General features: G+C 37.2%; 1 protein-coding gene across 11 annotated transcripts in view; it reads left to right on the forward strand.

Moving 5' to 3' along the window:
- NEBL (nebulette) overlaps positions 1–26,591 on the forward strand; it is a 342,069-nt gene that overhangs the window by 244,034 nt on the left and 71,444 nt on the right. For 8 of the 11 annotated variants that reach the window (XM_038529856.1, XM_038529857.1, XM_038529858.1 and 5 more), the window contains 4 exons: positions 4,753–4,863; positions 13,963–14,064; positions 15,034–15,135; positions 25,883–25,996. The exons of 2 other annotated variants lie outside the window; for them this stretch is intronic. In XM_038529856.1, the coding sequence (XP_038385784.1) occupies positions 4,753–4,863; positions 13,963–14,064; positions 15,034–15,135; positions 25,883–25,996 (429 nt within the window). The remainder of the gene's footprint in view (positions 1–4,752; positions 4,864–13,962; positions 14,065–15,033; positions 15,136–25,882; positions 25,997–26,591) is intronic. One more of the 11 variants, XM_038529853.1, reaches the window with a different exon arrangement.

Here is a 26,591-nt window from a genome sequence, read left to right on the forward strand (position 1 = left end):
TAAAATAGATTTTGTTGTATTTGTTGATTCCCTTTATAAAAAAATGTTTCCTTTACATAGTTTGTATCCCTCATGCTACATTTTAGGTTAAAAATAATAGTGAACACATAGAAATGTTTACTGTGTGTCAGGTGCTATTCTATGCACTTCATATACATTTATATCATTTAATCCCCTTAACTACTCTGTGATATAGCCCCATTTTGGAGATGTGGAAACTGAAGCACAGAGGAGTTAAGTAACTTGCCTGGGATCACACAGCTGATAACATGGCAGATCCCCCACACGAACACGTATAGTCTGGCTTCAGAGTGTGGGTTCTTGATCACACATTGTATCACCTCTTTCTTACCATTTCCGCCACTCTTTTTCTTATTAAACGAGTTTACCTCTTCCTTCAGACTCTTCAATATCCTAGAGGATACCTAGGTAATTTTAAAATTGTCTGAAAATAAAGTGCTCTTGAAAAAGACTGAGCATCGTTTTCCTTTGCAGAACATCTTTAAGTACTTTATTATTACAAATGTAAACGTCTGCTGTGTACTCAACTTGGCAGTAAGCTAATCTCAGCTGTGCAACATGAGGCTAAAAATACATAATATCAGGATTTTGCATGGCTGACCATGACTAATATATCCCCCCCCCTATTTTTTTCCTCCCAACATCTAGTCCCCTAGCCACTTGCTGATAATATATGGACTACTTTATAAAGCAAATATGTACAACACAACACTTGATATGTGACAAACAATTGTGTAAGAAAGAAAGAATAGTCTCTTCTTATTTTTATGCTTGGAAAGGTAACATTGTCAGGTATCTACATCCTCTTTGCTGTGAAAATGCACACGTTTTCTTACCTTTTTATGGTAGAAACAGAACTGTAGTACACAAACATGTGCAATGCAGGATTTAGTGTGAAAGATAATCCATACTGTATGTTGTGAAATCTATCTTTTTCCCCCCAGAATAAGTTGTCACTTATGTTGTTAACATGTGTTATGCTACAGTAGATTATGCCCTGTGGGGAAGACAGGTGTGTGCTCCCCACACTGCCCACTGTCCTAATTAGTCACTGAACTTGTTAGTAAGGAAACACCTGCATCCTGAATAAAATATCTATTTCAATAGAATAATATAATAACATTTCAATGCAGTGTAATAACATTTCTTGAGGTTTGTGTAAATCAATTTTATTGTGGCTAAAGTGCAGTTCTCCTAGCTTACCTGGTAATAAGACTAGCAAGAAAGTATTTGACAGTGTCTGAGAAAATTAAACAACTCACCTTTTACTCTGTCCAAATAGTATCAGATTTGTGGTAATTTAAATTAGAGTAGTATACAAATTGTGGAATTTCATAGTGTTCTGGGTTCTACTGAAAAGTATCCTAAACTGAGGACATTGGATCAAAATGCTATGCTAGTCAGTTTGTAAACATTCTCAGATGCTTATATCCAAACTAGAATGATAATGCAAAGTGAGCTAGATTAATGCTCCTTGAAGAAAATGACTGAAGGGAAGTCATTTAAAAAAAAGAGAACAATATGGAGATTTTAGGATGCCATTGTGTGAGATATCCCCATTAAAATTTTTATAAATAAAGACCACAAAGAAAATTTCTGAAAATGGTTGGACCATGCCATGAAATGATGAGATCCTTCTCACCAGGGCTATTTCAGGCAGAGGCTAAATAATCTCTTATCACAGAAGTAATACCGGCTACTTAAGCGCCTGAATTCAGGAGATGTTTGACAGCTTAGGTTTTTATCCGTAGTGGCTCCAGGGTCCTGCTTCAGGAGCTCCAGAGGTGTCTATGCTGTGGTTATATATATATATGTGTTTATATAGTAGTTATAAAATATCTGTGGTTATATATGTGTCTATACAGTAGTTATAAAATATCCTGAAGTTAGAAATGTATATATAGATCTTATGCATATATATGACATAAAATATACTATGCTATCAAATATACAAGATGAATATATTTATTTCTTTCATAAACACATTTATATGTAAGTATATAAGACTATTGCAAGTGTCCATCACTAGTTAGGTGTCCAGTACCAAAGTGACCTTGATTCTCAAGGTATGAAGAAAACAGTGTTAATACAGGCAAATGCTACAAAATAATGACAAATCCTAAGAAATCAAATTTATCAGAAAATTTATTAGCTTGACACAATTTTCCATTAGCTATTTTAAGGATGAAAATTAATATGATAAATTAAAGTTCAGCTGCCTCCAATTTGATGTAATCTTAATTCTAAAGTGGTGCTTCGTTGCAGCTATAAATGAAATGACTTTTAATGCTGCAAGTAGAAAATTACATAGCCTTTTAAAGAAAGAGTGCTTTTTTTAATTGTGCTTGATGACTCACCATTTCTATGATAACCCAATAAATGATCAGCTGCATTGGTTATGTTTATGAAGTCACAAGTTATACAAATGAACCCAGGCACCCAGCAAAAAGGAGCTAGGTATATGCTATCTCCTTTTATTTAAAAGAAGGAACAAATCTGATAAAGGTCTCTTCTTGGCTTAATAGACCTAGTCACTCATTAAACTCCTCCTCCTTTTCCCCAAAATTATAATATAGAATCTAATGGAACTGACATAATGATTTTTGCCGACTTAAATGGAGGTCCTTAATGGGTTTCCTGTTTAACATAACTAATTGGTGAAAATGTAAAGATATGTTCATGAGAATTAGATATCCTGATGGATAAATCAATGGACAGACTAACAAGATAAGTGATCCTGGAATAACGTGGGGGTGCTGCATGTCAGTCCTTATAACCAACTAGACATGCAGGATTGGGTGTGAGAACAGAGCTGAGCAGAACTGAACAAGGCTTAAGGGCACTAGGTGATAGAAATCTCAACATAGCTATCAAAAGGAAAACACTATGATCTGTGGATGCATGACTAATAGCATATAGCACATGAAAGATCATAACCCAGACTAAATTGGACAGTTCTAATTAGGAGAGGTCAGACCATATCTGGAACATTCTGGACATCTTAAGAAAGAGTGAAGATTAATTGGAAATTGTGCAGAGGAGGGCATTTAGGGGTACAGGGGTTCAGGACCTTACTGTCTGGAGGAATGGGAGTCATTGACAGCTGTGCTCCCACATCTGAATTTCCATCTGGTGAACTAGATAGACTCTTCCTACCTGGCCACCCGGGGCCAGATTGGGGCTTCATTAAGGGGTGAGCTTTGTGTCACAGCTTTCACAATTTAGAGACTATGACCCCCCCAATGTGAATTCCTCGCAGTTTCAGTAAACATTTTCAAGAAGAACTTGGTGGGGGAGCCAGAGAGGGGATTTAAATATTGATAGTTGTAAGAGATGCCTTTCTTTCTTTATGGTAAGATTTGATTATTTTATTTTTAAAAATTAGTTTTGTAAATATCCCTTTAATCCATTAAGCAAGTATATTATCTAAGTTAAATGAATGGTTAATACTGTTTATTAAAGCCCATGAAGGGTTTAAATTCATGAGAATATCTAATAAACTCATTTATTCATTCATTCACTAAACATTTATTGCATTTCTACTCTCTGTCATTCACTATGATAGGCACAGGATATTAAAAGATGTGTAAGAAGATATAGGCATAGCTCTCAAAGAGCTAGTATTGGTAAAAAGTTTTTCCTTAAGTTAAGCTGTTATTCCTTTCCATTAAAAGTTGATCTTATTTTGTTTTTGTGAATACTCTTCTAATTTTTCTCTTTAAATTGCCTTGATTTGCTTGTGTCAAGTTACTCTAACTCTGTTTAATATCTTTTTATTATAAAACTTGTATGTTTAAAATTACTTTTAAAATTATTTATTTATTCATTCCTGTTTAATTCTTTTTCATTCATTCATTGAGCAAATATTTATTGACCTTTACCTTTGTGCCAGGCACTATTTTGGGTTCTGAGCATTCACTGAGCTAGATAGTTATGCTCTAGTGAGGAAAGGCAGAAAATAAGTAATTCTACAAAAATAAAACAAATTGGAAATTGTGAAGGAAATACATAGGATAATGGAATAGACTGAGAATAAAGGGATAATTTCTTTGCTGTCTTCTGGATCTTCTTTTTTCTATCTCCGTTGTTGAGTTTGGTTATTTCTACTTTTGAAGTAATTATTCTTGCACCTTCTTTCCATCCCAGGAGGGAACAAATTGAAGTGGTGGCAATGGATGACATTGGCATAATGCTCATTTCCCTCACAGAGTACAGGCCTTGACATATCTCAGAAATCTGCCAGCATGTTTTATTTTCTCCCAAAGGTTAGGGTGTTTAATGAGGTTTATGTTATATTATAGCTGCGCCTACAGAAAGTCATAACGATTAATTAAAAAATGAAAAATTCACCTTTAAATGTCTGGTCATTTCCCCCACTTTGTCAGTTGCTTTTCTGAGATTTAAACCTTGGACATTTATGACCCTAAAAGCTAGAGATTTGGAAAGTTTCCTAAAACTGTAGCCGAGATTTAAGCTAGTTGAATAGGAGTGGGGATTTCAGCGTGTATATGGTCAAGGACTTTTGAAATAAATGGTAAAGAGCCAGAATTAGTAGTCTAACCTGAAGCACTAATCTTAAAGCATAGAGTGTATTCTCTTGTAGAGGCTTAGGCAATTATGACCACCAGTGGTGGGATTCAAGTACACAAACTCCTAGTAAAACACTGAAATTTAACAGGTAAGAATTTATTATACCCTTGAAGAAACTAACGATGATTTGTGTTTTTAAAGGTTGCCTATAAGCAGAAACATGATGCTGCCAAAGGATTCTCAGATTATGCCCATATGAAGGAGCCACCTGACATCAAACATGCCATGGAGGTCAATAAACACCAGAGTAATGTAAGGAAGCCATCTCTCATGCTGGAAAATTGTAGTTACTCACATCAGGGCTAATGGATACCTTGTTGAAATTTAAATATTACAGCACTCCTATTCAAAAAGGACTTTAAAATTTCTTTTTAAAAAATCAACATTGTCATAAGTTCATCTGAATTATTCTATCAAAAGTCACTAAAACCTTGCAGAATGCCTTTAAAATGTCACATCCCTGCAGATACTGGAAATTCTGTTTTGGACCTTTTGGGTTATTGGCATTTCTTAGAGTGCCCTTGACTTGACGGTGAAGCTCCTGTAGTTTCCAGTATAGAACTGTAGAAGAACTGGGAGAAAGGGCACCAGAAATCACTGGCCTTAGGAAGGGTCACTCACAAATGCCAGTGAAATAGTATCCCACTACTGTCTCTTTTGGAATGCGTATGGAGAGCAAACAAACTCAAGACCCCTGGAGAACAGGAAAGCAGTTGATGCCTATAGGCTGGCTTAGCAGCAGAAGCCATGGGAAAGGAAACAAGCCCATAGAAAATGAATTCTTTTATAAGTTACAAGTTAGCAGATTATAAAGCTGTAAATTAGCAGGTGCATCAAAACTTTCATGTGCTTGCTCAATGACCACCACTATCCTGGTGGCCTAGAAGAATAATTTCTTCCTGAAATTTCAGTGGGAACTTATTTGTCTCCCCATTATGAGTCCTTTGCTGTCCAGGAGGAATGTATGGAACTGTTGGTTAGATTCTTTATGGGCTACCATCAGTTGGGATAAAGCTGTATGCCTTTGTTGGGCCAAGAAACTCCCTTTCTTTGGAGAGTACCTGAAACACCTTTGTCATCTTGCAGGGACTCTGGTCACCCATTTAGTTTTCTCACCAAATGGTGCTTTGCTGACTCTGTGTCCCCAGAGCCCCTGCTCTGCAGTGTCTCTTCCCAGAATGGCGATAGTTATCTGATATTAAATTGCAATAGATTGATGCTTAAGTAAAACCGGAACAACATTTTACATTTTAACTCCAATGTGTAAACATATGCCAGTACCAAGACAATTTCCCAAGATGGTTTAACCTTGATGAGAGATGAGAAAGCTACACGTCTGTAATTACAGCAAGGCCATTTTAAGGGGATGCTTCGGAGGAACGGTTTGCTTACAGAATGACGGTCATAATCATAATAACTACCACTTAGCTAGCAGGGCTGCGCAGCAGGAATTGTGCCCAGACTCTGATCATTTCCAACTCTCACAAAGTCCCTGTACAAAGTCCTATCCTGTAGATGAAGAAAAGGAGACAGAGTCAAACTCCTTTCTGTTATGTCCTGCTACCTCCCTCTTAAAAGTCATTGGTTGTTGGTCAAGAGTTTAAATGAAATTTTTAAAAAGTTTTTGTTTATTTATTTATTCACGAGAGACACACAGAGGGAGGCAGAGACACAGGCAGAGGGAGAAGCAGACTCTCTACGGGGAGCCTGATGTGGGACTCGATCCCAGGACCCAGGGATCATGATCTGAGTCGAAGGCAGATACTCAACACTGAGCCACCCAGGCGTCCCTTAAGTGAAATTTTAAAAATGTGGGGCAAAAGAGGTGATCATCAGAATTTAGATCAAGAGATTCAAGGCACTGCAGGAAAGAAAGCGGCTGTGGTGGTCTGGGAGGGGCGGGAGCGCATTACACGGACCCTCGGGAGGCCCTCTCCAACTCTATAATTCAATGAAATTCAAATACGGAAGTTCCTTATCATAGAACTGGGGTGATTATTTTAACTCTGCCTTTTCTTTTAAAAGGTCTTTGATTGAGGGATTGAGGGAATAGAGGATAAAGGCCTTTTCTCTTCCATTCAATACTGTGTACTTATGGGAGAAGAATGTATTTACTTACACTCCTCTGCCTACTTGGCTCAGCCTTCACATGCAAAGTTTGTCCATATAATAGGATTTAGAAAGTGTTTAAGACTATTTACTCAGATTTAAAGTGGGAATGATATTTGTATTCTACCTGCGAAGGAGTTGATATTCCCCTAGAGTCACGGCACTTAGAATAATACATTTGTTGTCCCTACAATATGAAATTTAAACACAGGTCTTGGAAGCCACAGAAAGGCAAGTACCTCTCCTGGTTCATAGGTGAGGCTAGCGTGTGTCCACAAAAGATGAAACTCTGGCTCCCACAAAACTTCAGTCCGGTGCAACTCCTTTGTAGAGAATCCGCTGGTAGAGTTACCCTTTCGTAATGTGGGGTGTCCCTCTATGTGATGCCTATAAATGACCTGATTTTACTGAAAATAAAATATGTTTCCACATGTACATCTGATTTACCCAGAAAGTGCATGTCGGCATCTTGGCTTACCTTTTTATGTTTCTACCAAGAGCGGCTTTCCAATATCTGTGAGAGAACCAAGGAACTGGGGCAACTGCAATTTAAACCTTTTAATTTCTACCTTCTTTCAGCTCAAACTTTTATGAGAACATTTATCATTGGGCCAAAGGGCAGGATTTTTCTGTCAGAATCATTCTCTCCCTGTGTCTTTGGAGGCATGAATAAGCAGAAGAGGTTTTGGAGAGGACTTCTGTTGGGGCCAACGGAATTCTCACCTCTGCATAACTGAGGATTTTGAGAGGAAGACTATTCTAGGGGCACTCGTCTCTTCTGTCGCTGCCATCCCATGCCCTGTGCCAAATTCAGGGAGCAAGGAACAGGGGAAAATCATTTATCTGAATACCCTCCACTGTAGCATATAGTAGGAAAGGAATTTGGAGTCAGACTACATATTCCCTGGATGATCTTGGACAAGTCACTCAATATCTCTAAATCTCAGTGTTCCCATCTGTAAAGTGGGGCAGTGATGTCTACCTCACTGGGCTCTCATGACTATTAAATGGGATGGTATATGTCAAGGGCTTTGTAGAAGAGCAGCTCCATAAAACATGAGTTTTCTTTGGTCCTCCTCCAATTTTAAAGGGTGATTTGAGAGGTTAGGATGATTTCATGGCCAATTTGAAATATTAACAGGGCTAGCTTTAGAGAAGGGCCAACTCCATATGAAATTTATATTAAGAAGTATTTAGGTCAGAAGGGCATGTTCAAAATGTTCCTGAACCCATAGAACTACCTATCTTGCTGATACTCTAATCAAGAAGTGATTAAAAACAGCCAATCTAAATCTTTTTGTATTTTAAGGGATGTACCCCTGCCAAATTCTTCTAATGAAATTAGAGAAACTGGAGATAATCTATCCCGTTACTTTCCCCTAAAGATGGGCTTGAAACAAAAACCCCAGTAACATTATTAGTTCTCATCAATCTTATCAGAGACATGAAACTCAATAGTTCTGAAAGAAGTCAAACAAATTTTGAACTTCCATCTTGGGTTTTGTAAGTAATGTGGATCCATATAGACTTGTGATGAAATTGGAGTGGTAAACTCTTCCAAAACACCATATCGGTAATCAATTCAATGTGTATTAGAAGGAAATATTCAGCAAGGGAAACAAGAGACTTAATATTCAAGAATGATATATATACTTTCTTAATGGTAATAAAAACTTATCAGGAGATGAAATTTCTTTTCCATCGGAAAGTGAAAAAGCTTAGCGATAAATCAGTAAAACGATACTGGAAAAGCAGTCATGGTTCTTTGTGGTTCTCTGATGTGACTTATGATAACAGCACTTTGGGAGTTAGTATTAAAATAGATATGTTAGTGTTTTGTCCATCTCCAAGACAGAATAGTTGGTAATACCCATTCTGCCTTCTTCATAAGATTGTGGTGGTGGTAAAATTAACTCAAGAAGAGTAAAACTTCTATCAGCTCTAAATGCTTTTTTAAAAAATCAATAATGACAATAATAATAATGAGAAAGATACAGCTCTGTGTTTTACTGCACCTTTTAGGAGACTGAAAACTTTTCTGCCTTCTGATGGATATCAGATCCTGCACTTATTTATATATAAAAGTTTACATTCTCTCATAAAAATAATGTTTACAATTTAATGCTTTGCCAGCTTTTTTTTGCGTATAGCATGCCCAGCCTAAGACAGAATTTCCAGTCCATGTGCCTGATAATTCCTGGGGGCTTCTCTAATGTAAGAGTTTATGATAAAAGTATTTCTTGGGAATGACTGCACTAGTGCTTCAAGATTATAACTAAATATAGGCTACACTACTCCCTTCTGTTCCACAAACTTAAGATGTATAACCTTTCTAGTCTCTTCTCACCAGGAATCATGTTAACCTTCATCAGAGTAGCAAAGGGTATGATGGTTCTGGACCAGTTGGGTGTGATCTCCTTAAGTCCGCTCACCAGCCCTAACTCCTTGACAGGTGTTTGTCTGTGGCTGGCATCCTCGTTGTCCCCTCACCTCTCTATCTTGGCATCTCCAAGTACCTAAATCTGAATCTCTTATTGGCCAAGCCTAACTCAGAACAATACAAGGAAGGGGATTCTGGATACCTCATCCCAGTCTTGGGAGGGAATGCTAATGAAGTCTGGTTGGATACAGACAATGCAGCATAACAAGGGTGGGATGATGATTTAATGTGTTCGTGCATATAAAGTGTTCAGAACGATGCCTGGCACATTGAACCCTCTGCACAAATGTAAAAAAAAAATGCAAAAAATGTAGATTAGAAGGAACAAGCCGAGATTAAAAGACAATAAAATGATAAAAGTACAAACTGAAGGACAAAGTGGACATGGTGATACAAGGAAGAAATTCAGAAACAAATTTTGATAGAATTATATCTTCATTGGAGGCAGTGAAGAACAGATTTGACCCTGCAGGGAAAATTGTGAAAGGGGACTCTGTTAGTCAGGCATTTCCAGATTTAGCAACAGAACTCCATCTCAAGTTAGCTAAGTAAAACATGAGAATTTATTGGTTTACATAATTGGAAATTCAAGTGACCTTCAAGTATAACTGGATCCAGAGGCTCACAGAGTCCTTGGGACTCTTCCTCTCTACCCACCTCATGGCTTTGCTTTCAGACAGACTCTGTCTAGGTGGTCTCAAGATGACTGCTGGTCTTTCCTAAAATTCAATCATCCCCACAGCAGCTGATCTCAGAGGGAAGGACAGCAGCTCTTTCTCCCCCAGCCTCAGACGCATCAGTGACTCTGGCCCTCCTTGGGGTATATGTCTGCTCTCTTATTGAGCATGGTTTCCAAAGGGATGAGATGTCTGATTGGACAGCTGGTCATGTGGCCCCTCCGGTCACCATGAAGGTAGGCTGCATTGGACAGCCCCACCACATCACGTGGATGGAGGCAGGGGCAGTTTCCAAGTAAAAAACCCCAGGCAGATACAAAAATTACATTTGTCCATTACAGAGGCATAATGTAGGAAAATGACCCAGATATGTGGAAAAGTCCAAGGAAATATTTAGTGGGGAAAAAAAGGAGGAAGAGATCAAGAATGTATGGTAATAATTTCAGGTGTTCTTGAGGAAGAAACCACCATCAGTCTTTGCAGAGAAGACTATATATTGACATATATTATTAAAAAGAAGAAGCAGCTTGTTTTGGATACAAGATCAATGTATAAGGAAATGATCATCATATGATAATTACTTTGTTGTCTCATGTGGGACCTCTAGAAGGAAATGATGAAACTTCATTGAAATGTATAATAAAAGATTTAAAGAAATGAGGAAATATACCTTATTCTCTCAGGAACAGACTGAAATAGTATTGAGAGATTTTTCCTTAAGTCACTTTATAGTAGGGTACAATGCCCACTAAAGTTCCATTTGTTTCCTCTGTGGAACTTACTAGAATTATTCTAATGGTCATTAATGAGAATAAATAGTTAAAATTAAGAAAAATTTTGAAACAGAAGAACAGCAGACAGAGTGTGGTGGAACAGGTGTAAATCCCTATAGTCATATGTTTAAGAAATGTTGAGTGAGGCAGTGAATGTTAGGTCTTTAATATGCTACCTGGTCCATAACAAATGGCCGAAAATGGAGTTGATGAGTGGTGTTATTATTTCTCCTCTTCCTCTTTCTCCTCTTCTTTCTTCCCCTTGTCCTCCCTCTTCCCATCTCTCTAGTCCTGCTTTCCCCTTCTATGCTCTGAGGATGCAGGAGGGAACAAAACATTGAAATAAAATGAGGTAAACTCAATCATTGATCCTTGAGGTAAAGTCAAGCATTGACCCTTGAGCTTGTACCCATCCTGAGCCAATGATTTTCAGGAGTCCCTTTTTCTCTTCTTACTCAACAGTATTGCACAGAACCCCATCTTGTCATGAGAAGACAGCCTGAAGAGTGGAGGCCAGTCCGTTGTCCCAATACAGTGAGGTGTAGGGTTTGCATTTATTTTGGAAATAGAAAAAAGCACATCTATTCTTTGGCCGCCCACTGCCAAACCTCTCTTATGCCATGCACTGTTTTTATTCTTCCTGGGTGCGGACAGACTGCAGAACAGGGCAGAGATGTCCTGCAGGCCCCTGAGAGATAACCAGGCGAGCGTCTCTCAGCCCCCACAGCGGGTCAGGAGGAAGAAGAGGAGCACAGCACTGGGTCGGCCGTCGCCCTGTCCCCAGGGTCCCCAAGGTCGGGTATCCTTGCCGAGAGCCACGACCAGGAGTCTGGGGCCCTGGGCCTCCCCTCGGAAAGCCCTGTTCTGCAGGGCTATTCTGGAAGATCTGACTAGTGACAGAGCTTCCGTGCTGTTCTCCTGGGTGGCTCTGTGGTGTCCGCTTGTTTGAATTTGCAGCTCTTGTCAATCTTAATATTTGTTTTGAGTCACATATGCCGGCCTCTAATTTGCAATTTACATGGATGATGGGGCCCTATTCAGAGTCCTGCTCCTGCTGCCTTTGTGCCTCTCTCCTCTCTTCACGCAGTCATTAGGCTGAGCAGCATATAATTACATAACCCAAGCAAAGCTTAGATTTCTGGAAGGTTGCAGCTCTTTTCAAAAAGTAAGGGTTTCCATTTTTGTCTTCATTCTTTTCTAAACAAAAAGACATTACCCCCCTGTGGTTCTCTATGAATGCGGTGACTTAGAAACAGTTAGTCTCGTAGGTGGGTAGTAATTTTGGTTTGTTTTCACCTGAGAGTCAGTTTTTGTTTACACAGCTTGTGTTTAACTGAGTGCAAGCGGAGGTCGATTGGCCATCATTGGTGCATGAGCGGTGGTGTTATTTGAAGCCAATGAAACTGGCTTCATTTTAAATCCCTAAAGATTTAAAGTTCACCCAACAGTATAACTCAGCTTTCAGCCCATTTTCATGTTTCTTTTGATACCTGTGTGCACAAAACCTACCTGAATTACTTGTTAAGAGAAAGCCCTGTGAAAACAGGTGTTCTTGCTGAAATTATGTTAATTCTATTGAAGTCACACTCACTTGTTAGACAGATTTATGATTATAAACATAGTTTAAATGATAGTCTTGGTGATGAGGCAAATGTAAGCCCTTAAAAGAGTAAATAAAGATATATACAAATATTTCACTGAAATAAAATAATACAATGCATAAGAAGCCTATCAGAGTGTTAAAGCATTTTCATTTCTCATACCTGATATTATTTTTGAAAGAAGAAAGTACAATTTTTTTTCACCCTACAAGATTGAAAGGAAAAATAACAAGATACATTGATAGTATCTAGAATACTGACTCATATTGATCAATGGTGAAATTCATTAAAATGTAGATTTGAGCCCCATTTTCTGGGAATGTCCAACTTAGGGTTGGACCTGAGGAATCTGGTGTTTGAATAAGTGCCTTACATGATGCAACTGTAGAATGTTTGCAGACAACATTAGAAATATGTGTTTTGGGGTCCCTGAGTGGCTCAGTTAGTTAAGCGTCTGCTTTTGGCTCGGGTCGTGATCCCAGGGTCCTGGAAATGAGCTCACCGGGCTCCCTGCTCAACAGGGAGTCTGATTCTCCCTCTCCCTCTGCCTGCTGCTCCCGTTGCTTGTGCACTCACTCCCTCTATCAAGTAAATAAATAAAATCTTTTTAAAAAAGAAATATTTGTTTCATACAAATATAAACAATTGTGCATTTTGTCTGGATGTTCAGTTTTATGTTTCTGTGTTCTACCTTTCTATGCCTTGAGAAAATGAAGGTGGGTCTTAAAAATGAGCAGGGCTGCACTCTTTACATTAGATCTTTAATAGAGCTAATGTAATGGACAAGCCAGCCAGTCCCTGATGATATTGTCAAATAGAATTATATCTGGAAAATAGATAATACTCCTTCAGCTCATGACTGACCTCAGGAAGCAGAGAAGTGGACAGATTGGTGAGGTATTGATAATGGGACATTATACCAGTTCTCATCTGGTCTCTCCTTTCGTTTGTCGAGTTAATCTAAATAGCCACCATTGTCTAAAGTATGTTTGGTAAAATTTACATCTATTTTTCTCTTTAAATGGCTGTTTTCCACACTTCAGCTTGATTATATCTCATGTGCATTCAGAGAATGAATATTCCTTAGTGTCTTTGCTTTTATTTCTTTGTGGTTCCAAGTTATTGCGATGATATTTGCAAGGTAATAAAATTATCAGTACACATGACTAGACTTGCTGGTCATGGGCATTCTTTAAGATTTTATTCATTTATTCATGAGAGACACAGAGAGAGAGTCAGAGACATAGGGAGAAGCAGGCTCCCTGCAGGGAGCCCTACGTGGGACTCGATCCCAGGACCCCGGGATCATGACCTGAACCAAAGGCAGACGCTCCCTGCTGGCATCCACAGGGAGTTGGCACTGTGTGATGGGCAAAATAAAGCCCTTGCTCAGGGCATTCTGTATGTGAATATGTACATATACGCTTATATGAGATGATATGCTTTTCAGGGTGGTATATGTAAAATGCCATAAAATTGGTTTTGTGCCAAAGTCTTGGGCTCACATTTTTTAGGTTGTATGAATCCGGGTCATATGCAATAATGCTAGTGAGACTTGGGTATGGTAGAAAAAATAATGTATCTTATATAAATGTTGTGCATAAAAAAGTAAAAATACAATTTATGGTCGGTGGGTTCTCTAAGATGACTATGGCAAGGATAAATGATGTTATGTACATGAAGACTGGTAGTTATATAGAATTACTAATTTTTTCTTTCTCTTTCTTTTGATCACAACTCTCTTTGATCAGATTTCTTATAGGAAAGATGTGCAGGACACCCACATGTATAGTGCGGATCTCAACAGACCAGACATCAAGATGGCAACACAGATCTCCAAGATCATAAGCAATGTAATCTCCCTCTCTTACCTTGAGCAGAAATGATTTCTTATTTTTGCAAGAGACAACACATGGCTTTGGTAGTTTTAAATGGTTAATTTAATTAGTGAAATTAATCAATCTCAATAGCATCTCAAGTGTTTTTTATCTGAATTATCCATTTGGCAATGTAAGTTATTCAACTATATGCAGAAACTGCTCAAAGTTGCCTTGACTCTGGCTAATGCAGACATCCTCTTAGAGAAGTAAGTGCTCTGTTGGCATTAGGTAGCATTTAGGTATCTCAGCCTAGAAGTTAACTTTGTCAGTCATCTGGTTCCATATTATTTCTCACCTTACCCTGTCCCAAAGAACTTCACTTGGCCTTGTTCCCATTATGTTACTGTTAATTGTGCAAATTCTTTTTTGCCACCATTTACCCTTGCGCATTTTCTACAGATTTTGGCTGTTTTCTTACCTTCTCTAGATGTCCTTCTTGATTATTACCATTTTACTTAAACATACCTTGCACCTTGGTTAAAAATAATGACTTAAAAAACAAATCAAGTATTTGGATAACACTGACTATGCTCACCTTAAAAATCAATAACTATTTACAAAATTTAACGGGATGTTAACCAAATGGGATTAGATCAGTTCCTAAGACTAAAGAGCCCATGCAAGCTATCTGATTGCAGAAAGCAGGGTCTCAATTATCCAGAAATTTCTCCTAATTTTTTTTCAGTGTTTTACATAAACACAATGGTGATGACAGGATACATAGACTCAAATTTAATAATTATTTTACTACCAAAAAAGTTGAGTTTATTTAAATAACCACACTAACTCAATTTCTACTTTACCAGTCAGCATTTTAGTATTTGTTGAATGACAAGGAATGTTTTGTGGACTGAGGTCTATTATATTTTATTTTAGCTAATGTTAATGTAATTCTTCATTGGAAAGTGGAAATATTAACATTCTCTTATTTATTCATTTTAGGCAGAATACAAGAAAGGGCAAGGAGTAATGAACAAAGAGCCAGCTGTAATTGGAAGACCAGATTTTGAACATGCTGTGGAAGCTTCTAAACTTTCTAGTCAAGTAAGACTCTAGTGATAATTCCACAATGATTTTATTCAGAGATTTTGTTTCTAGTGGCACAGGAAAATATTTCTTTTTAGATAATATCTTTAACTGTAAGAATACACAAAGATAATGTTTCTGAAACCATTTCAGATAGGATTGCAATAATTACAAATTTCAGTAAGGGATAAAAATAAGTTCAATTTTAAGTATAAAACAAAAGTTTTCTTTTATCCTGGCTCCAATTCTAACCTTTTCTCAATGAGATTAGCATATTGTCACATTTTCTAGGATTTCTAGAATTCAGTAATCATGAGATCGTTTAGATTAGATTAGATCAATAATTAGATTGCTATCGATTTAAACACACACAATTTTTAACTAGGTAATAAAATACCGATTTTCATATGCTTTAATCACGAGATAAGAAAGAGGTGATAGATACAAATGAAGAAAACTTTGAAATCTTATTGAAGAACATCAAACAGGATCTGAAAAGTATAAAGACATGTCATGTTTTTGGCTGAAAATCTCACTAGATAAAAATTGCAAGTTTCCCCAAATTAATATATAGATGTCATGCAATTTCAATTACAAGCCAATAGATTTTTTTTTAAGTATATGGATAAATGATCTTAGAGTTTGAATAGAAAGGAAATGCCTGAGAAGAGCCTTTAAAAGTATGAAAATGAAGACCAGTGAAGGAGAACTTAAGTTATGGGTTACCATAACATAATATAAAACCACTGAAATTAAATCAATATGGGATTAGTACAGTAAGAGATAAAATAATCAGTAGGAGAGAATAGGGAATCCTGAAATAGATTCCAATATGTATAAGAATTTAATATATGATGAAAGTGTTGGTTCAAGTCAGTGGGAAAAAAGTTATATTAGTTCATAAATGGTGCTGACATAACTGTCCATCCATCAGAGTAAAAATAAAATTGGAACTGAATCTTAACCTATATATATAAAATGAATTCCAGATGGATTAGATATGTGAATATAAACAATAAAATAATTTTAAAATCTTAAAAGAAAGCCCAGGAGAGTATATATACCACATAAGGATGACAGAGTTGGTCTTAAAAAGACAAGAGATCCAGAAGCTATAAAAGGATAGTTAGATGTACCTGACTATAGAATTAAACTTTTTCAATGGAAAATAATAATATTTGCCAACTTAATAGTATCAAAAGCAACTTTTATACAGTTACGGTGTTTTTGACTTTGAAAATACGCATTCCTCAATTTCTTGGATTACATTTCAAAATGGAGTGGTATAAATGAGGAAACTATAAAATCAGACTGAAGAGTATGAAATGACATCTGAATCAATGAGAAGACTGTGGTCTAGCTCAGGAGTCTCAATACTCAATATCATAGAAATGCTATTTCTTACAAAAATTAATTTTAAAAATTCCATGCAAAAGGCACCTGGCTGGCTCAGTGAGTAGAGCATGCAACTGTTGATCTTGAGGTCATGAGTTTGAGCCCCATGTTGGAGGGAGTTTACTTAAAAAATAAATAAAATTTAAAATTTTTTCCTAAAAAAAAAGATTCCATGCAATTCCAGCTAGAATCCAAACAGACTTTTTAAACCTTTTGAATCAAATCAAATACTTGAATAAATTAAGTTGGATTGTCTATGGAGAAGGAAGGGTCTGAGAAAGGCTTTTTAAATGTAGAAAGAAGAGCAGTGGTCTTCAAATATTTGGAAAAGCACTTGCAATGCAAATGATCAGAACATTTTAATATCTAGAATATACAAAAGTTTTTTAAGAGTGAAAAGAAAAAGACTAACAGCCCTGTAGAAAAATGAGTAGAGGAGATTAATTAACAGTTATAGAGGAGCAGCGAAATAACACAAACATTTTAAAAGTTGCTCAAATTTATTAGAAGAAAGAGAAAGGCCAGTCAGGCATTTATATCTGTCATGTCCTGTGAGTGTGGAGAAGGACACCAGTGCGGACTGTGTAGTTGAAAGGGTTTGGTGTAACAGGTAGTTGGAGCTAACATGAACTGAGAGAGAGAGAGAAATGTCTGCTCAAGAGAAGACCCCCAAATAAAGTTTGGAGACAGGCAAGACAGTGAAGAAGGGTCTGACAGACACAGAGGCTCCCAGCAAGGAGAGGGGAATCATGAGTACACATGGAAATTTGGGAGGAGTTTCAGTGCTGTAATGATGGTAAATGGGTCAGTGTTGTATTCATTTGGACCACAGGCCATATTTATGGAGCAGAATAGGAATTATGTGTTCTATAAAAGGCAAAAAGTTAAAAAAGTGATTTCAAGTGCAATAATAGGGAGCCTTGTACTGTTGAGGAGTCACCAGTACTTGTCACCATTTTAGCTATCGTCTCTCAAGTACCCTCCACTTTCAGGTAGGAAATGAATTGTGGCCGAAAATTTGGAGCAGAGAAGCATCGTGAAGAAAGTGCTATGTAAGGAAGGTTAGCATAGGAGCGCTGCGCAGACCAGGCGTCCTGGAGGCCAGCTAGAATGGTACCATCTTGGTCCACACATGGGGTGCTCACAACCTGGGGCAACATGCTGCTCGTGGGGTAAACGAGAGATGCCCGAATGTCAGTGCACTGACATATTAATTATTTAGTGTCATATTAATTATTTTATGATTTCTAAGGCACTTCCACTTACCGAACAACTTTATGACTCAGGAAGCTGTGGATGCACTAAGAGCCTGGGACATGTTCTCATCCAAGGGCAGAGGTGGCTGGTGGCTCCAGGGGCTCTTCTCATTCCAAATAACACTCGGTAGAGAGGCAGGGCGTCTTAGCACATAGCAACTCTTCTTTAGCCTTTTCTGGGGACAGAGACCTCCCATAGATTTTACATTTAGGAGAAGCAGCAGATTCTAGAAAAGCAGTGTGGTTTGGTTGAGAGGTTAGGAAAATGGGCTCCGGAGCAGGACTGCCTGAGCCAAACTCCTGTTTCTGCCTCTTGCTGGTTGAATGACTTCGGACAGGTCTCCATCTGCAGTTTTCCTCATCTGTAAAATGGAAATGACCACAATAGTTATGTTTTAGGCTTGTTGTTGGTGTTAAAATGTTGCCTGGCCCATAGAAATACAATATAACTTCACAAGAATGATTTAACTGCCAATAGTCAGAATGGCTTCGCTCTGCCTTTTTATGGGAATTCACACACAAATTGAAGGGGGATTAGTCACACTCACCGAGATTCCAGTCTGAAATTCATTCCTTCATGATCTTATTTGAGAGTTCTTAGAAAATTTTCAGATTTGAGCTTTTATTTTGATATTTCAAATTCATTCACCAGAAATCCTACCATTTGAGCCAACCTGTTTCTAGGCAGATTAAAAAAAAAGAATCCGAATCCTTTAGCAACTGAAGGATCAGATATCTAAGCAGGTTGTAATTTGCAAGTTACAATCTATCTGTCATCTTTATTTTCTCCATGACATTCTTGCTGCTCTCATAGTGTGTCAACTCATCAGAAGAAAGGAAACGTGGGCACATGAATATATAGGGCTTCTGGAATGAACTTGTTGCATTCCATTTGTATTTTCAGGTGGATGAACTAGAGACAAGGGCAAAAAGTATGGTTTATTATTTTCATTGGCAACTTTGAAGATCGCATACATATTCTCTTGTTCCTAACCTAATGACAGACTGAATAGGGGAACACTCAAAGACAAAGAAATATTGAGAAAGGAAGTGACTGAAGAATGGCAACAACCAGGGGACCCTGGGCGGGGTGAATGCAGGAAGAAGGCAGATCATTCCAGGAGCAATGTGTAAGAGAGGAGGCACAGAGAAGCTGGTGCTCGAGATTTGTAGTGTTAAGACCTGCCTGATGAGGAGCGAAGATCGAGAAAGCAAGGGAGAGATTTCTCCCAATTTACCAGTAAATTTTGCTCTGTGGGATTAATGCCAGAAAAAGTAATGGAAACACAAAACCCTTCCTGCTGACTTGCACCAAGGCTTTGCCTCCCTAGTTGTAAAGTTTCTTTGTTTAAATTTAGAAGGCACAAAAAATTACGGTCATGTAATTAAGAGAAAATCAGTAAAAAAAAAGAAATCTTCTGTGCCAAGATCATGAGATTGGTTTATTTACAAGTATCTCAAATGTCAGCAGAGTAACTGTTAAAAAGCCATCATCTTAAAAAATTCTTCTAGGATCAGTTAATTTGTTAATATGTTCGTATATTGTCTTCATTTACTACTGGAAATTTATCGACGTGATGAATGGAATTCTTTTAGTTTTATAACATCAAGGAAAACTTTTGTATTTATAATAACTAGTGTTTGTTCTAAAATTGCATGTGATGTATTGATAAGCATGGGTTTGAAACATAAAAAGTACATTTGAGATTGCTGTTAAGATTTAATTATAAATATTGTTCTCAAATTGAATGGGGATGTTAATTGGTTTGGAGAATCTCCCATTTCCCTTCCTGGCAAGCACTCTCCCAACCAACCTCTTTACACCCAAGTATTGGCTTCAAGGTCATGTCCTTGAGTTGCCAATTTAAATTGTATTTCTCTCTCTCCTTTATTCTCAGTTCTTTTTTTTTATTGTTCGTAACACAATTTGTATTAGTCATATACTTATATGTATGTGTATACTTATATGTATACTTATATGTATGTTATTTTTAAAGATTTTATTTATTCATTTGAGAGAGAGGCAGAGAGGGAGAGAGTATACCACGGGGAGAGGGGCAGAGGGAGAGGGAGAAGCAGACTCCCTCTTGAGCAGGAAGCTGGACACGGGGCTTGATCCCAGGACCCCGGAATCATGACCTGAGCTGAAGGCTGATGCTTAACTGACTGAGCCACCCAGGTGCCCTTATCTATACATGTATGTTTTAAATATCTCCTTTATTATCACACAGGGGGCTTTATGGAGGCAGGATTGACGTGTTTAATTCATCATTATAGAATGACACAGACTGGACTTCAATAAATACATATCAACCAACTAATCAAATTTCTCTAGATCATTCACAGTTGGTGCCAAGTCAGGAAGATGTTATTTTATTATGCAAATAAGGACAGGGATATGATTTTGTGTAAAATTCAGACTTGAGAATACTGTTGATTTTATGACAAGTTCTACATAGAAATCTGGTTATACTATCTTCCTTGACAGCTTTTAGTTCAATTTCACTTAAGATTGGAGGTATAGGTATGCGGCATTATGTTGTTTACTTTTCATTTTCGCTGATAAGGTATGCTTATTGAATTTTCCTTTTTTTTTTTTTTTCCTAACAGTTGTTTTTATGGCTGTGATGGAAAGCTTACATTTGGGGTCTGCTTTTTTTCTGCCTTTTTCTGACTCTGTGAATCCAAGCCATAGATGGTGCTGTGAAACCCAGCACCCCTCGTGGCAAAGCTTTGAACTACTAGGTTTAGAAGTCAGGCTTCAGATCATTGAAACATTGCCTTTTCCAGATTCAGTTATGAGGAATGAATTTAAGTGATATTATTGTAGTTTAACGGTTCCAGTATTTCCTCCAAGTGTGGGCCCCTGAAAGTCTTGCTAAATCTGTTAAAATTCCTTATAAACTTTTAGGAGTATGATACCTTTCCCATTTAAAAAAAAGTTGGTAAACATCAGGACCATTAGATTTGATGATATTTATATGTAAATAAAATCAGTCAGGAGTATAAGTGACTTTTCACTTATTTTCAACAGGGATTGACTTAGGTATAAGGGATAACATTTATCTTAAAACCATAGCAAAATTGCCCAACCCAACACCTATTTCTCCCTTTCTCAAATGGTCTTGAGAAACCAGTTGGTCAAGGGAAAGCATTGCCTCTGGAGATGTGAGTGAAGAGATAGACAGTCAGATAGGTGAAGTGTGTGTTGAAAATAGGATAGGATGTTGGGTGTGTATGTGTAGTGAGCGAGTGAACCAGTCAGAAGGTGAGCAAGGACCCGTTTAAACTATTTGGCTATTTTCTCATCTCATTTAAGTGCAAACCTTACATCAAGAGATAAGAAACAGTTGGGTGTCAGTGTCTGCTAAGTGTGTTTTTTGTGTAATGCAGTTATTTAACTTTGTAGTTAATGAGAGAAACTCTAGCATTTTTGTTCCTTGGGCATCTTTGAATCTGATCACAAGGAGTACTCAAGCTTAGGGAGAGATAAATTGAACAATACTTTGGTTCTTACTACATTTATTACAAGGATCGGAGGAACAGATATATTTTAAACAACTAATTTCATACTACAGAAATAACCTGGAAAAATTAGATAGAATTTAAAAATTCAAGCTTTAGGATGTATAGCCCAATGCCTACTAGTGGTAGAAATCTTCAAAAATAAAAGTTCTCCAGAAAGCAGCCGTGTGCAGGTTAGATGAGGGAGTCTGAGGGAGGTGATTTGGTATTGAGACACTTTGTAATACATTTCTATATTTGAATCATGAATTAAGGGTGTGTGTGTGTGGGGGGAAGGGATGTGAATGGATTTTAAACCTCCCTGCAGACACAACCATGATTTTGCCTGAAGTACAATCACAAATTTGGGGATGATTTGCATTAGTCTGTGCTTGGTTAGTAATGTCATCAGAGTACTTTATTATCATTTGTTATATTTCTAAAATATCAGACTTCTATTTAATACTTTCAGAAGAATATTGCATTGAGATGGTGTTTAGTTCTGAGGAGCTCATTTTACGTACCCAATTACTCCTCAGAATTGTGATTTATGCCCTTAGTCCACCCTCATTAGGACCTAAACTGTGACCAGTGCTCGTGACACGTGAGGCCGACCAAATTCCAACGCATATTTCAAAAGAATGTGAATTTGAGGTTTTTATTATTCTTCTGCAAAACATAAATCCTGTGATCTCCAGGATTCAGCAATGCCTACTTGATAATTTCTGATTAAATCACTTACATGTGATTTTGCTATCCTCAGGAAGAGGTAAAACCAGTGCCCAGTAGAGAGTTAATACACACAATGCCTCAGGAAATACTAGCTGAATAGATCGAATGCTAATAATTTTTGAAAGTAGAGTCATGTGCTTAGATGATCCTTCAAAACTGGTATTTTCCCATCTTAGAATGATCTTGAGGTGGTTATGAAAACTTAAAAACAATCATTATAAGTAAAATATGCTGAAGGAATGAAAAAAAATACAAAGTTCTCATCAAAATCAATCACAAGGCTATACGAAGATCTGAAAGATCTGAAGACCCCATGGAAATTACTTGGTCCTGCGTTTCAGTGAAAGAATCCTTTCTCAACATTGTCCATCTGTGTGTTTGTTCAAACGAAACTGTTACTGAAGCAGATATTGCACTGTGTCTGGGGTTAGGTTTTCAAGGGTGAACAGGACAGATACGTCCCTGCCTTCTGTGAGCTTATAGCCTAATGGAGGAAGACGCATGGCACAGACCATTTTGCAGATAATTATAGCCAGGCATGATCTGTGTGGCTGGGCAAATGTGGGGTGTCTCAAAGATATATCAGCAGTACATGCTCTACTTTGGGAAGTGAGAGAGGGCTTTCAGAAAAAAGTTCCTAATATTAATAGGAATAATTTCTGCATATCCTACAGGTATTAGCTGAAATGTAACTTCTTTTCATTATAACCAACAGAAATCTCGTTGGCTGAAACTTAGGCCCATCTTTACTAACTTTCCCTTCTGCAGTAGAACAAATGCCGTTTTTAAATTTTTTCAGATATTTGAACACAGTTACCAGCTAATTCCTCAGTCTCTTCAGTAGAGCACTTTTGAGCCCAGAAACTGACAGTTTCTTGAGTGAATGAATGAATGAATAAAAGTCCAGCAGGAACTGTAAAGTACAATACAGGTTCAATATAATATTTTTAAATCTATCATTTTTCATTTTATTTTACATTCTTTTTCTTCCTAATGGGATATTGTTCCAATCAATTTAACAGTGACTCTGTGGTGTGTGTGTGTGTGTGTGTGTGTGTGTGTGTATGGACTTGGAGAATCGGAGAAGTATTAGAGTTCCAATACCTGTCTCAGGGCTTGATACATTTTTTAAATCCTAAAAGAGTGTTTTTGCCTATCATTTTCACCATTAATTTGTGTATTGCTTTTTTTAAAAAAAAGATTTTATTTATTTATTCATGAGAGACACAGAGACATAGGCAGAGGGACTCAATCCCAGGACTCTGGGATCATGACCTGAGCCAAAGACAGATGCTCAACCACTGAGCCACCCAGCTGCCCCTATGCATTTCTTTAATAAACATATAGTAAGTGCCAAATCCAATAAAAAAGGCAGTGGGGATAAAACGTGAGTAAAAATCTGTTCCTTGCTCACTGCCTAATGGGAGGATAACAGATAACTAAAATATGTCCCAAATTAGAAAATAGTCTAATCTAGTATTTCCAAGGAAAACTCATCTTTAATAACAGTGTAGTATTGCTATAAATTTTTGTCTTAAAACATCAATTGAAAAAATTCAGGATTCTGCTTGTATTGAACTATTTAAATCTAATCAAAATCCAGCTATGCAATGCTGGCTTGCGTCGTTTTTCTCCAGTTATTTGTATTCTCCAACCTCAGGCACCATGGACATCTAATTATCTGTTAGCTAAGTGACAAAAACAGGTTATACCATCCCTAGCATAGAGAAGCCATCCTATTCTGCAGGCCAGCATGGTTATGCTAGGGGCAGAGGCCACGGGGAGGGCAGGAAGCTCAGAAATTAACCTGACACATTCTTACCTGCTGTGAAACCTGGCATGTGTTCTTCCCAAGTGAAGGTATATTTCTGAAAAGCAAAAAGCAATCCACATTGCGATGACTCCTTTTTCATCTACTCATTACATGGAGCCTGTGTTGAGTTCCTACCATGAGGTAGGAATGCATCATGATGTGCATTGATTATTGCTTTTCAGAAATACACCTTCCCTTGGGAAGAACACATGCCAGGTTTCATAGCAGGTGAGGATGTGTCGGGTCAATTTCCACATTTCAACCCCTCCATGTGGTGTGCGGACAGTAGGACAGGCTCTCTGTTCTCAGAGAGGATATAATCTATTTTTTTGCCACTTAGCTAATATGTAACTAAGAGGCTTATGGTGGCTGGGGTTGGAGAATTTGAATAGCTGAAGGAAGACGTGATGTAAGCCAAGATTGCATGGCTGGATCAGTTGATGGGTTAAATAGCTACCAGCCGAGAATGTTCAGGGCACCCAGGCCATCAGTCAGAATGTTTTACTCAGTAAGTGGAGAGTGTTAGTGAATGTAGCAGAGTCAGGAGTGCCATTCAAGTGGAAGTCAGTTAAGAGAGTCTTCTCTCATTGTCAAGTAAATATCTTTTAGGCACTAAAAACCCAGAGAGACAAAAGCACAGGTTAAAATATGGTGAAGACTGCCCTAACAGATGGCTGTAGAAAGTGCAAAGAGAGTGGAATTGTGCATTTAGGGGAGGACCAGGCAGGGAAAGCCAGCTACTGTGGAAAGTAGTGAATGAAATCTAAATGTATTCCATTGGTGATATTGTCCCTGATTTCAAGACATAGAATATGTTTTTATAAAAATCAGAATTTTTTCTTGTTTTATAGTGTCCTTACTAATTAGAAGTGAGATTTTGCTTGGATTTGTAAGGCAATAGGAGTATCAGAAAGCTATGATTAGCAATTAGAGCCACAGCAGAAAATATTTCCTATAAACCATATTGGAATCTTTCCCAAATGTATTCCTACCAAGATTTTCACTACCTCCCATAGGTATCAGCCGTGCCTCATCACCCAATAAACATTCTATTAAAATAGATAATGTGAGCCATTCCCAAAATGCTTCTTACTGAAAATTACTTCGAGGCTGGGCTTTAAGATGTATGAATAAAGGTGTCTTATAAGAATGTTGTAAGAACACAAAATATTGTAAGAATTGTAATATTGTAAAAATATTATAAGAGAATAAGACAATTTTGCTTTTGGGATCTGTGCATCCTCTCTTGGATACAGGCATCAAAGGGGGTATGAGATTCAAGTAACTGGCTTTTGGTTTTCGTTTTTGGTAAAGAACTTTTATCTATATTTCCGATACCTATCACAACCCACATTCACATATATTTCTCTATGGATAGAGAAATATATGGTTCTGTAGGATAAGCGGATAATCCTTTCTTGGGTTGCCCTAAGACTACTTTAAAAAGGAGAAAAAATAATTCAGAATGCATATTACAGATAGTTTGCTGCTGAATACCACTGTGCAGCTAAAGCAGAGGAATAAAAATTGACATTAAATAGACACAGGACATTTCAGAAAATGTAATCCCTAAAAAATGAATTTTTGAACAAGTGGGAAATGATGAGAAAAAGCCTAGTCCAAACCGTGGCCTGTATTTGGAATAATTCCCTCAGGAAAACTCATGTTCAAATTCTGGGGCTCAGGGTTCATTTTTTAAATGCGGTAGACTTTCTTTCACTTGTGGTCTCAATTTCTAATTGATCATAGATTACAAGAGTGCAGGAATGGAAACTGACATTTAAAATTCCTGAGATTTTAGTGTATAATTCTTGTTAATAGGATTTGAGCTCATGCCTAATTGCATTTATGATCAATGTTCACGTAGAGGTTGTTTTTTCATAAAAAAAAAATGTTTATGCCTAATTAAGCTTTACAAGGGGAAAAATACCAGGGATTTAAACTTTGCTACTATTCGTTTTTAAGGTAGCTTTTATCTGATCTAATTAAAAATCAAATGTGCCATTCTGAAAGCTTAAAGATAAATGTCCTACTTAAATTATCCTGTTTCTTTCTTTTATGGCAGATTAAATACAAAGAGAAATTTGATAATGAAATGAAGGATAAGAAACATCATTATAATCCTCTTGAAAGTCCTTCTTTTAGGCAAAGCCAGCTTGCCACTGCCCTGGTGAGCGATGTAAGTTACTTTGTGCCTCATGACTTGTGATTCATAGAAAATTATTATAGATATCTTTTGATTCTTTTCTTTTTAGAATTGAGTGTATTGTAATTACTTACACTTAATCAAGATTATGGAGTTTCCAAGTAATTTTGGTTGAAAACACCGAAGCATATTTTCCTGAAACCTTTTTGAGAAAAATGTGTTATTGTAAGTTACTGTTAATGATTACTGATTGCTAATTAGTTAATAAGTAGGAATAGTATTGCTAATAAAACTATTATGCTTGATCAAGAGTAGAAATAGATTACAGAGTTTTGCAGAAAAAGTAGTGTGTAGTATCCTAAATTAGTGGTTATGACAATAGTTAACACATGTAATTATGCCCAGGAAATTGAGCTTCTGTAAAGTACAACCTGGTACATGGTAGTTTATAACAAAGAGACTTTCAGAAATTGCATTTGTAACAGCTTACAGCTTCTTTCCTCTCCGTTATGTAAATGCTGTAAAATACTCCTTCACAGATTTGGTTTCGCGGTATGATTTAAAAAAGAACCAAGTTTCGGTTTGCAAGAAAAGATGCCTTAAATTTTTATTAGAATTAGGCATTAGT

This window comes from Canis lupus, chromosome 2 (assembly GCF_011100685.1).
Source record: "Canis lupus familiaris isolate Mischka breed German Shepherd chromosome 2, alternate assembly UU_Cfam_GSD_1.0, whole genome shotgun sequence".
In the NCBI taxonomy this organism is placed as follows: domain Eukaryota; kingdom Metazoa; phylum Chordata; class Mammalia; order Carnivora; family Canidae; genus Canis; species Canis lupus.